Below are 13,573 nucleotides of genomic sequence, written 5' to 3' on the forward strand. Positions count from 1 at the left end.
GTTCAGATTTTTCAGTTATTGTATTTGCATCAACAATTTTATTTCACTCTGAGGGCAAAAATGTCTCATTGCAAAACTTAAATGAATGCCGTAGGAAAACTTTACAGCCTTTTACAGCCTTATATAGTTAAAATATAGTGTCATGAACTGCATCAGTATAATATACAGTATTACTTCAGAAGAGATGGGGCCAGATTCAGATACCCTTATCATAGGTGCTGGAGCTAGGGGTGCTGGGGGTGCTGTTGCACACCCTAGCTTGAAGTGGTTTTTATCATATACAGGGTTTACAATTTGGTTCAGTGGCTCTCAGCACCACCACTATACAAATTATTCCAGCACCCTTGACCCTTATTATTCATGCTGAATAGCCCCTCACTGCATGAATGGTCCCATTGATTCCAATGGGATTACTGGTACAGTAAGTTAGTTGAACTACCTCTATATTCCAGACTTGTCTCTTTCTGTCAAAACTAAAATTTCAGCCTTTCTCACAAGTCCTCATGAATGTCTAGCCATCAGCTCGGGCTCACCATGGCTAAAACAGAACTCTTGATCTTTCACCTCATAGACTCCCCCATCTCCTTTCCTGATCACCGTGGATAACACCACTATCCTGCCAGTCACCAAGGACCAAAACCTGGGTGTCATCTTTGACTTGGACCTCTCTCTAGATCCTCACATCCAGGCTATATCTACATCTGGCAAATTCTCTCTGCATATCATCTCTAAGATATAGCCTTTCCTATCCATCCACACACACTCTTGTCCATCTCACCTCTTGATTACTGCAACATCCTTCTCTCTGGCATTGACCAATCAAATCTTGTCCTGCTCATATTAATTCAGAATGCTGCTGCGAAGGTCATGTTCCTAGCCTGTCACTTTACATCTTCCCACTGGTTCTGTCTTTCCTGTCATACCAAAAATGCTATTTGTCTTCACTCTGAAGGCCCTTCACCCCACCCATCATCTCTCATTCATTACACCTGCCTTTGACAGACCCATTAAGTCAACATCTATGGTCCATTTGTTAAATTTTCAAACAGGCAACTTGTGGTTTCTCCCATGCTGCCCCATATATTGAGAGGAGCTTCCCATAAACAGCTGCAAAACTATCCTTAAAACTTTCCATTTCTGTGATGCTGACTAAAAAAAAATAACGGGCTGCTGGTATTCTGATACCATTGCCTTGCATGCTGACCAATACCGTCTCATTGTTTCCTTGTATTCTCTAGTCCAGGGGTTGGCAACATTTGGCATGCGGCTCGCCAGGGTAAGCACCCTGGCGGGCCGGGCAAGCACCCTGGCGAGCTGCGTGCCAAACGTTGCCGACCCCTGCTCTAGTCTATCTGTATTCATCTGTTGTCTCTTGTCTTATACTCAGATTGCAAGCTCTTTGCGGCAGGGCTCTTTTTGTTCTCTGATCAGACCCCAAGTTGTGAGCCCAATGGGATCTGATCCATGACTAAGGCTCCTAGGTACTACCACAATCAAATAATAATAAAGAATCTGGCCCAATGGCAACTTACAGAATTCTAAGGGCCAGACTGCAATACACTTATCCACACTGAATAGTACTTTATTCCACAAGTAGTTCCATTGACTTAAATGGGACTACTCATGGTATAAACTACTAATCAATGTAAGTAAGGGTATCACACTTCACAGTCAAATGAGTCACACTAAACCATGCTTCAGTAGGCAGTAGCACTCCTTTTAAAGCCTTCATTTCTGATTTTTTTTCTAAATATAATCAAATTGTGAAACTTAAACTGCTCTTGACTTAATCTGTTTTTCAGCAGAAACGTAAACCCTCAAGGAAGCTAGTCACCCCTAGGGCTTTGGTGGATATGGCAAGCTTGCAGTCAAACTTCAAAGGGCAAACGTATATTTTGAACGTTCTTTCAACTTTCCCCCATTGGCCTGGCTGCTACCATGTCATGAATTATAAAAAAAAAATTACTTCACATTTCATTTGAGGATCTCGAAGTGCTTTACAAACATTAAATATTACAGCCACTTTTGGGATGGCATATAGCAACAGTTGAGTTCAAGAAGAGAAGAAGCAGAATGTTCATACAATGGAAACTGTAGAAAAGGAGGGAGAGAGTTTTAGGTAGATACACTATAAATACCTCCCTGGCATTTGGCAAGAGCACCATGGCTAAGCCCTCTACTTTTACAAAACGGTCCATGACAACAGAGTCTTGATTTTTCCATTGCTTCACGAAGAATGACCAGACCATGTGAAACTTATTTTTAATATGAAATACTCCATCTATAGCAGGGGTGGGCAAATTTTTGGCCCGAGGGCCACATTGGGGTTGCAAAACTATATGGACGGCCGGGTAGGGAAGGCTGTGCCTCCCCAAACAGTCTGGCCCCTGCCCGCTATCCGCCCCCTCCCACTTCTCGCCTCCTGACTGCCCCCTTCAAAATCCCCGACCCATCCAACCCCCCCTGCTCCTTGTCCCCTGACCGTCCCCTCCCAGGACCCCCTCCCCCTAACTGCCCCCTGGGACTCCACCCCCTATCCAACCCCCCTTTCTCCCTGTCCCCTGACTACCCCGACCCCTATCCACACCCCTGACCCCTGACAGGACCCCCGGGACTCCCAAGCCTATCCAGCCCCCGTTTGCCATTCCCTGACCGCCTCCCCAGACTCTCCGCCCCATCCAACCGCTCCCTGTCCCCTGACTGCATCCCAGTACTCCCCCTTCCCGCCCCCTTCCCATGCCGGAGCCAGCCACGCCGCCCCGCTGCCCAGCAGGAGTGGTGTGCCAGAACGCTGGCGGCGCAGCGAGCTGAGGCTGCGGGGGAGGGGCCGGGACCGAGCCTCCCCAGCCGGGACCTCAGGGGCCAAGCAGGACGGTCCTGCGGGTCGGATGTGGCCCGCGGGCCATAGTTTGCCCACCTCTGATCTATAGTGTTACATGGATTCCAACTGAGCCTTTCTAATGTAATTAAAAGTTGGGCATCATCCAGAAAGGGATAACGGTGAGGTCCTTTGTGTCTCTATCCTGGCAATGACCATTAGTAACACTTGAGTAAAGACTTTGAGCAATAACAGCCTTAACAGCAGGGTCTTGTATTAGGAGCAGAAATTGCTGTATGCAGATTGGAAAGATCTGCCATGGCAACATCATATAGCTGTATGTACGCATGGCTTTGCAGGGCCTGTCAATATCAAAATATCACCTGAAGAGACATAATATCTGGCAGTATAAAGGGGCCTTTGTGTAAATGAGAATCAGGCCCACCCTGCTAGTTGCTATCATGGATGGCAGAGTTTCCATCCCATTATTTTTATTTTGTCATCTGCTTATTGAGCTTTATGAGCTGTAAAACAGCTACCACTCCCCTTGACTGCTTTTTTACTCTAAAGACTATGGAATCCAGGGTGGAGGACTCTTCAGGTGGAGGGGGAGGCTTTTTGCTCCTAAAAAGGGAAAGTGAAATACTTCATACCTTGATTCTGGGCGCTGCCCATTCTCCCTCCCAACCTAGGGTCTGGTTTTAGGCCCATTCTTTAGCTGTCGTGTTGAGTGTTTTACTTGGAATGAAGAAGTGTTTTGGGTTTTCTGTCAGGACTTTCCTCTGGGGTTGATGTTCCTGGCTCATTTCATAAGTCATATTAATTTTATATCCTTCTAGTTTTTTAAATCAAAATGTTGTCCAGGGCACAGTCAAATGCCTCACCGAAGTCTAAGTATTACATCAACACTATTACTTTTGTCATCCAAACTTGATATTACAAGTTGTTTCACAGAAATTATTTCCCATAAACCCATGTTGATTGGCATTAATTATATTACCCTCCTTTAATTCTTTATTAATTCAATCTTGTATCAGCTGCTCCATTATCCTGCCTGGGATCGATGTCAGACTGACAGGCCTATAATTAAGGCTAAGATTTTGTCACGGATATTTTTAGTAAAAGTCACAAGAAGGTCAGGGCAATAAAGAAAAATTCACAGAAGCTGTGATCTGTCCATGACTTTTACTAAAAAGTTCTGTGACAAAATGGGGATCTGCAGGGCAGCTGTACAGCAGCTAGGAGCTGTGGGGGTCCCCACCGCTTGCAGCAGCTGGGGGCTGCAGGGTATCTCTGCTGCCCTCAGCTCCAAGGGGTCCCCCCGCCAGCTGCAGTGGCCAGGAGCTGCTGGGTACCTCCTGCAGCTCTGGGGGCCCGCAGTGGCCGGGAGCTCGGGGGTTCCCCCCCACCTGTGGCAGCTGGGAGCTCAGGGGTTCCCTCACTGCCCAGGAGCTTGGGGGTTCCCCTGCCACCCGCGGCAGCCAGCAACTCGGGGGTTCCTCTGCCACCGGCGGCAGCCAGGAGCTGTAGGGTACCCCCACCACCTGTGGTACTCTGGAGCTCCCTGCCCCCGTGTGCAGCGGGGGAAACCCCGGGCTCCCGACCATCACAGGCTGAAGTCACGGAGGTCATCGGAAGTCATGGATTCCGTGACTTCCACAACCTCTGTGATTAAATTGTAGCCTTACCTATAATTACCCAGGTCATCCCGTTTATACTTTTTAAATACTGGCACAATATTAGGTTTCTTCCAGTCTTCCCCATTGTTCCAATGATCGTTATCTGGATGATAGTTACCTGCTGATTCAAACACGTCTAACGTTAGTAACTGCTGTTTAACATCCTCCTGAGATGGAATGGAAAGTGTTCTCATATGATATGACTACATCATCTGTTTTTTTCTCACATACAGAAGAAAAATATTTATTCAACACTTCTGCCTTTTCTGCATTATTATTGATAATTCTACCATTTCCATCTAGTAAAGGACCAATACCATTGTTGGGATTCTTTTTGTTCCTAGTATACTTAAAAACCTTCTTGGTGTCATCAACTCTGTTGGCCATTGATCTTCTTGTGTCCCTTTGCTTTCCTTTTCAATTGTCTATAATTCCTAGCTTCTGACTTATGTTCATTACTATCAACTTCCCCTTTCTTCCATTTATAACATATTATTTCCTCCACTGTTGGATTGTGGCTTTTGGAGCATCTAGTAAAGTGTCCGTAAACAATTCCCTCTTATCATTCACATTTTTCTGTTTAAATTCTTCCTCCCAGCTGATTTGGCTCACAATTGTTTTCAGCTTTGTGAAATTGGCCTTTTTAAAGCACCAAGTAGAGATAGTTCTGATCTGGACTTTATTCTGTTTGCACATTATAAGTATGATCAAGTCGTGATCACTCATATCTAACCTGCCATAAATTTTTAATTCTGTGATCAGTTCCTCTTTATCTGTCAAGGCAAGATCTAATATAGAATCCCCCCTTTTTGAGTTAGGAAATTGTCATCTAGAACATTTAGAAACTCCAAGGATGTTTTAGTACTGGAGGCCTGAGACATCCAGCATATGTTACTCTACCTGAAGTCCCCCAAGGTCATACAGCCTTTTCCCCTATACATTATAGATAAGTGTGTGAGAAGTCAGTTTTCTTGTTTCCTAGTGTCATCTGGTGGTCTGTAGCAGACACCAACTCATTCCCATCTTGTGCTTTATTTCTAGGACATTAATCCATAAGCATTTAAGACAATTTCTTCTGAGTTACCAGTAACATGGAAACAGATAATGCCATTGTCGACTTTATAAAGAGCCACTCCTCCTCCCATTTTCCCCACTCAATCCTTCCTAAATAGGTTATAACCATTATTTTAACATTCCAATCATCCAAGTCATCCCACTAGACTTCAATAGTACCAACTAGATCAAATTTATGCCATAGGGCCACAGTCTCTGCCACAGTTTGGAGTCTAGCTGTGAAATGCGGGGACTTGGAAATCCATGGATGTATCTGCTACGAAAAAAGTCACTCGGGACATTTTGTAGAAAGCAGTGAGGAACTCTTTATTGTTTAGAGGATCCACATTTTTCAGGTTGTCGCATTATGACATGGCTGCTCTTGTGAAGCAGGAATGTTGGACAGCTGCTGAGCTACTGAAATCTCTGCTCAGGCTGCCTTCTGTTTTTCTATCCACCCTGCCTTTGGGGCAGAAATCCCATTCTGACAGAATAACGATAACTCCAGCCAAGGAAGCTGCAGCACTATTCACATTTGGTTTAGCAGATATAGAATCTGGGAGGAGGGTGAGGGGCTGGATTCCATTGTCTCAGCACTGCAGGCTAATCAGAGTCATTCTTGCCAAATTCAAGCTGCAGTCAGGGCATAAAAAGCTCCACTGAGGCTGCAGCTGATCCAGTGGGAGCTTTAGAAATGTAGCTGAGCAGTGGAAGAGATTTCCTAGAGAGAAGCTCCAAACCACTGTCACTTCCTTTGCCCCAGGAGGATGAGAGACCAAACAGCTGCCGAGAAAGAAGATTAGTTGCTTAGCAACCAGCCAGCAACTAACTCTTATGCCTGCCTCTGTTGTTATTTATTATTTGTGTTATCATAATGCCTAGGAGGCGCAGTCATGGCTCAGGATCCCATTGTGCTAGGCACTGGACAAACACAGAACAAAAAGACAGTCCCTGTCCCAAAGAGTTTACAATCTAAAGTATATGACAAGAGACAACTGATGGATACAGACAGATCAATAGTACAAGAAAACATTCAGTCTAAAGAAGCAGCAACAGAAAACTGCAAGTACCTGCAGTACCTTTATCCTGCATGACAGTAGGATAAAGAGCACCAGTTTCAACTTCAGAGAACCAACGAACCAAGGGCACCCCAAGCAGGTGCCAAGGAACCTAGAGCAAAACCTCACACGACACCCCAGCCAATGCACCTCAGCAGAGGGGACTGAAGATCAGACATAGCAGCATACCCCATCTGCAAGGAACCCAGATCAAGACCCTTGACCAGATCTCACTGAAAACACGCTAGCTCGGGGGCCTGTATGATCAGGAACATGGCCAGCGACTAGATGGTTTTCTGTTTACAAATCACTTATCATTTCATGGGGAACATCAGTACAATCCAAAAAAGAATCTGCAGCAGTGTCCATCCAAAAGAGGTTAGCATGGAGCTGCTGAATTGTGCCAATAAGTCTTGGTATTAGAAGACTTTCAACTTTTATTTGTCTTTTCCCGATTGTTAGTTTTCTCCCTGCTAAGGGGAGCATGGAAACCAAAGCCACCAGCTTGCTGACTGATGCTGGTGAAGCTTCCTCTGGAAGCTCAGTCAGACAGTAAAGTTATTAACACAAGCAAATGACAGAAGACACTTATGAAGATTACTATAAAGAAAATGAAGGAGTCCCTGTGTACCACTGCCAGACAGCATGGATGAATTTGCTGACATAGTTTCCTCTAGCAGCTGATCTCCTAGCCAGTGCCTACAGAAGTAATCTGACTACTCTTGAGTCATTCTCAAGAACAAGAAATATGGTTATTCAACATATGTGAATATGAAGAGTCAGAGAACTGAAAAATTGCAAGGAACTCAGCTGTCTATGAAGTGGGTGAACTGTAGTTACTTTGGCAACAGTAAGTCAGTGCAGCAGGTGGTCCTATGGAATACAGTTCTGAATCGGGGGCTATCAAAAGCACATCTTCCACCTGAAAAAATATTCACTGAAGCAGTCAAGCAAATGTTGGAAAATACAGTGGCCAAGAGGGTATCTGTCCAAGAGAAAAAAACCTCCTGGCACACAAAAATCACAAATGATAGAAGAACTTTTACAGATTTCTCTGTTGATATGGAAGTACAGGAATTTAATGGAATCAAGATGGGATAAGCTCTTCAGTCAAACTGTGTGCAGGTTTTGTAGGGAGCAGGGCAGAAACTTGCCACTTGAGCAGAAACTCCTGGAGTCCTTGTGGCTCCGATAGATACAATGTATTCAATGTCCATAGGATAGCAAGGCCGTTATGCCATCCTTGCAGAGGATGAAGTCTCTGTCTCTGCATGAGCAAGTCAACTCAGCTAATCCGTATGATGGCTGATGTGAGCACAGCAATACAACTGGACTTGAGAAGTCCTTGGCTCAGGGAGATGTAAAGACTACTACTGTATCCAGACACTGCACAGGGCACAAGGATGGAGGATTTCTTGCATCCTCTCCCCATCTCGTGTGCACCAATGTATAGTCTAGACCTAATAAAGTCCTTTGAATAAAATACTTACAGCCAGATCCTCAGCTGGTGTAAACTGATATAGCTCCATTGCCTTAACTGGAGCTATGCCTCCTTACACCAACTGAGAATCTGACCCTTAGACCAAGCTGTTTTGACTTCCAGCCTGGCTTGCAGGATCTGGCACATAGAAAGCTTTAAAAATGGTCAGAAGATGCAAAAGAAAAAAGTAGACTTGGAGCCCAATTTTCCCTTGTATAAATGTGTGTAACTTCCACTTAAATCAATAGGAGTTGTGACCATATATTTTCGGGAAAAATTGGACCCAATGGACCAAGTTCAGCTTTCAGCTACACGCATGCTATTCCCGCTGACTTCAATGAAAGCTGCACTGTATATCTGAGAACAGAATTTAACCAGTGGAGATCCTGTTGAGGGACCAGAATGGTTATGCAACAAAGACAGACAGACTCCTCATCAGGACTGTAGGCCTAGAGTGTGCCTAAAGATTTGTGCAACTGACATTTGAATTTATTCTGCTGGTATCCTAATATAGGTATGCACTACGTACTGCTTACCTTTAGGGAGCGTGCAATTATTGTAGTTCACATACATACTCAGATATTATTGAAAAAGCAATCCCTCATAATTGCAGCAATAAATATTTATGAAATAATATTCTCCAATCCCTTTTGTTTTGCACCAAAAATATCAGGTTACTTGCATATATACACTAGCATGTATACACACATCCCTATACTCTATGCCAATCTAGTTAATTGTACACTTAAATAATCAATACTTTTCTTACTTGTTCATCTGTCAGAAGCAGAAAGTGACGGTTGCAAATACCCCGGAAGTCCTCTTTTGATACTGTATTAACTTTCTCACAATCGATATCTTTAAATTCTTGTGCAATGGTGTTAAAGCGAGCAGTCACTACTTCTTGTATACGTGTAAGGATATCTTTCTTTGACAGTTCCTGAGAAGATTTAGGCTGAGCGACTTTCTGCCCTTCCTCAGACTAGACAGAACATACACACAAAATCAGTGATGGATTCACAGAATATATTATAAATCATGGTGCGGCCTTCAGCCAGTCATAGTGGGGAAAGTCTATGGAGAAGGCAGCCGTATAGTTCAATCTATTCCAAGTAATGCTCGCATATACCATGAAAGAGAAAAAGGGTCATGTTAAAAAGAACAAAAGCCTAAATTGACATAACATAAAGGGTGAAACTTAAGCCAATAAAAGCAAAGAAATTCAAAGCTGAGTTTTACAGAGGTCTAAAAAAATGTCTGAGCTTAGGGTAGTATATCCCCCTCAACCTCTGATGGAGGTGCCACTGGGTACAAACTACAACATCCCGTTATGAATTCTAAACATTCTTGATAATACTTTATCTTGAAAAAGTAACCTATAAACTTGAAACCATGTCTGCTGTAAAAAATTGGTCAAAAGAAAAATGGTATATTGCAGAATAACCCTAGATAGAGTTTCCATCTTGTATATATCATTGTATTTATTACTGTATGTTTTTGTGGGCAAACCATGGGTCAGATCCTCAGTTAATGGAGCTATACTGGTTGACATCAGCTGAGGATCTGGCCCCCACTGTAATCGAGTGATAAAATACAAGATTAAAACTTTTTATGTAACCATGGAATCTTTTAAACATAGTCCTAAAATCAAAATTTGCTATCAGATGAGGTGGAGAATGCTTTGCTGGTCATTTGAGCACTAGTACACAAGCATTTCCATCCAATTACAAGCCTAGACAGCTAACTCAGCTGCTCCCACACATCTTATTGAAAAGTACTCTTCCCACAAATTAATAGAACGATGCATTTTGTTGTAGTAACTGACAGACCAATCGTGACCCCAGTTGTCATGGATCTCTAGGGCACGTAAGACCCTCAGACTCTGTAAACTGTACAATGGTATGCTCAATGCTAGTAAAAGTTAGCTCGGTGTGCAAAGTTCATTGCCTCAGTGGTTAGGGTGAAAAGACACTGTCTTTGGCCCATACAGATTCTTTAAAGTTCCCCCAGATTCCTTTAGGAAAGCCAGTGAAGCACCCATGTCTTTCTGGACATCGGAGAGACATTGTCCATGCTCAGCACCTTCCCAGTATCTGACTGCCATATGAGACAATCATGTGGGCCCTGCTATTCCAGTATCTAGGAAAGAATTTGGCAGCCCATGTACGTGCTTCATGGGTGCCCTAGAGCGGTGCTTCCTCCTTAGGAGTTTTCTGGGCTGCAGAATCCATGCAATCTGCAGAGCTCCTGGGTCTGGGCTTGGGCTCTGAAATCCTAGAGGAGGTTCGTGAAGCAAACCGCAATTAATAGTGGCAAATCAGTATACAAAATAGTATTTGTTCCTATCTAGCACTTTTCATTCATAATCCAAAAGCATATTACTGATATGAACTATGCTGCACAGCTGCTCTCTGTTATCCCCTTTTATACAATTGGGTAAATTCAGTTACAGAAAGGTTAAGAGACTTACTGAAATCACACAAGTTAGTGGGAGAGCTAGGAAAAGTATCCAGGACTCCTGACTCCCAGTCCATTTTTTTAAGCATTGGACCACAACTCCACTGTATAAAGCATTTAGATGTGTTCAAGGTGGGACAATGAGATGTTTATTATAGATTGTCATAGCTGGTGCATTAAGTTGTAATTTTTTCAGATTTTCCAGTTGTCAGTGTGAGCTTTGCAAACAGATTTAGTAGCCCTCTTTTTTGTTGCTGTTATTCTAATTTTCCTTAACATTAAGATGGATCGAGTCTTATGTAAAACAAAATTACATGAAAGTTCTTGAAATAAATAAGAAAAGCTAGCCTTCCAAAATGTGTCATTCTCTCAAACACTCCCAAGCAGTTAGATTTTTACTAATAATGTCCTTTGCCTTATTACAATAATTAAAAACAGAAGTGCAGTGCTTTGCAGTTTTCAGAATGTTAGAAACCTAGAAAGATCTATTGTATAATGCCTGGCAGTCTTCATTCCCTAACAGCAGCATGGACTCGATTCAGTGTCTGCATGCATAATTCCACTTCTCATATTTCTTCTCTTAATAATACAGCTGTAATTCTTATCCTGCGGGTACATTTTATGTAAAGTGTGGTTAATATTGAAAAGTGTTATTTGCATCTGAAGATAGTGGTGTCTTTTCTGATTAGGTGACAGGTTTCTTGTAGTTATGGAAGAAACATATTTTCTTTTCCATTCAGTTATAATGATCATGTGAGAAGTTACAAGGAAACTAGAGTATAAGACCAAAAGCCATCTGTTTCTTTTTTTGGTATTTAGTATTGCTTAGAGTAGCAAAACTTGTACTTTTAAATTTATAAATGTATAAAATAAAATACTAACATTTAACATATTTTTAAGAAATGTCCTTGAATTAAAAATGGAAGTGTTTATAATAGCTTTTTTTTATATTAGCAGTACTTGCTAGCATAGCTATAGTAAAGACAGTTGCCATTTGTGTTATGAAAATCCTGCTTTCAAGAGTTTAGAAATTGCACTGGATTGAAGCTTGGCATGTAACCCTGAAAACAAAGTATTTCCTCTTTAAAAATAATTCAATTATTTTAAATATAACTCCATATTTTGTAGTCACTGAAATTGAATTTATAAAGAAGACTTGGCTTCATCTAAAAACTGAAGTTTGCTGCTGCTTTTTAGAGGTAAAATTTGAAAGTGTTGAATAGGATTTTAGCTGCACAGTTTTAATTAATTTTAACTTTTTGAAAATGTAACTCTTTGGCAGCAAAATGGACTTCTGTATTCTGTTGTTCATAAATAAATAACAAAACACAGCAGTTATTTACTCTGAAAACTGGCTACTCCAAATACATGTTTGGTGCGTTTTATTACTATGCATCAGTCTTCCACTATATCTACCCCACAGTGTAGATTTTCAGCTTGCAGAATGCTACTGATCTGAATAGGAGTTTAGATATAGTAATATGTACCAAGGGTTAAGAGTGTGTCAGATTTGAAAATGATACACTGAAAATGAAAGTTTTAGGCACCTCATACACTTGTTTTGAACCCAGTTGCACTGACACCCACCCACACATTCCAGCTTAGCAATGTTTAGATGCAGTATTACTACTATGGAAGATCAGATAAAAAAGAAACACAACCATTATACCAGAGACTTTAAAATAGGGGAAATAATTGACTATGGGCCCAATCCTGCCCTCCATTACAGTAAATGTGTACAATCCCTTTTTAAATTAATGAGATTTACACACAATCAGCTGAGTGCCTAAAATATTTTTACATAAGAAGAACATATTAATAGGTTTGGGCTAATCAGCCCTTACCTCATTCCTCATCCTCTGATGGAGGTGTCCCTGAACTCCTCTCTCACCTGAGGTAAGAGAACCCCAAGTTCCTATAAATTTAACTAAAATAATTATGGAATTAAATAACAATATTAGTCAAATTTTGCTCTTAATCCATTTTCAAAGCATTTTCTATGGGCTAGATCATGTCACAATGATCTGCACCTGTAAAAGGAGGGGGATCAGCAACCTCTACTATGTTTTTTGACCATTAAGGGTTATCTAGAGGTTCAGGATAAGAATATGGAAGTGTTGGGCAGGCAGGGGGTGAAATTGTAGGTAGGTGGAAGATGAGCTTTGCCTCACTTAGCAGCTTGTAGGAATGCCACCGGAATGTTAATGCAGTCTGAGGTTGTACTAACTCTCCCGCAGTGGCCTCTCAGCACTGGAGAACCCCCTGGCTCTTTAAGGAGGTCTGGGGGAATGGAGGTTGCCACAATGAAGATAAACCTTGTGAGTGCCAATGTTGCCAGGAAAGGAAGCCCCAGAGCCAGTGTAGTAGCTAATTGCAGAAGCCCCGACCTGTTGGGGGTAGTAGGGAAGAATTCTGTCTTCCCAAGCACTACACAGGTCCTCTGAACAAAGGCTATTGCCCAGAGGTCAAGGTCATTTGGTCACAAAACAATATCTGAACTAACATGATATACTAGATGGTTCTAAAATCTCATACCTTTGTGTTTATGTATGCATAGGATTAATATACCTGTTTCACCACTCCATTAACCTCGTTATACTAGTGTAACTTCCAAGTTACACCAGCATAAACCCCCTTTAAAAAAGTAGTTTTTTGGGTTTGTCCAGAGACAGTTTTTATAGCTGTGCAACTCTTCCCTCCAGATTCTCCCTCTCTTCTCCAGCATTTCTCTGTCTCCCCTCTCTGTCCATTGTGAACCCTGCTTGTTGCCCCTGAATCTCTCTTTCTAGCTCTTTCATAACCTCTCTCCTCTTCTTTACCTGCCTTATGGGCAGGGCCGGCTCTGGCTTTTTTGCCGCCCCAGGCAAAAAAGCCTCTGGCCGCCTCCCCCCCCCCCCCCCCCCGGGGGGGGGGGGGGCGGCGGCTGGGGGGAGGGCGCCGGGGGGGAGGGTGGCCAGAGCCCCGGGGTGAGGGCGGCGAGCCCCGGCGGGGGCTCCGCTCTCCCCCCGGCGGCCGGGGGGAGGGTGCC

The 13,573-nt window shown here is 42.8% G+C and overlaps 1 protein-coding gene across 1 annotated transcript in view; it reads right to left on the reverse strand.

Annotated features, from left to right (window-relative positions):
• EFCAB6 (EF-hand calcium binding domain 6) overlaps window positions 1-13,573 on the reverse strand; it is a 146,757-nt gene that overhangs the window by 12,548 nt on the left and 120,636 nt on the right. Inside the window, exon 25 of the mRNA XM_026652311.1 lies at window positions 8,858-9,070. Coding sequence (XP_026508096.1) covers window positions 8,858-9,070 — 213 coding nt within the window. The remainder of the gene's footprint in view (window positions 1-8,857; window positions 9,071-13,573) is intronic.

The sequence above is a fragment of the Terrapene carolina genome, unplaced genomic scaffold (assembly GCF_002925995.2).
Source record: "Terrapene carolina triunguis isolate 2854851 unplaced genomic scaffold, T_m_triunguis-2.0 Scaffold112, whole genome shotgun sequence".
In the NCBI taxonomy this organism is placed as follows: Eukaryota; Metazoa; Chordata; order Testudines; family Emydidae; genus Terrapene; species Terrapene triunguis.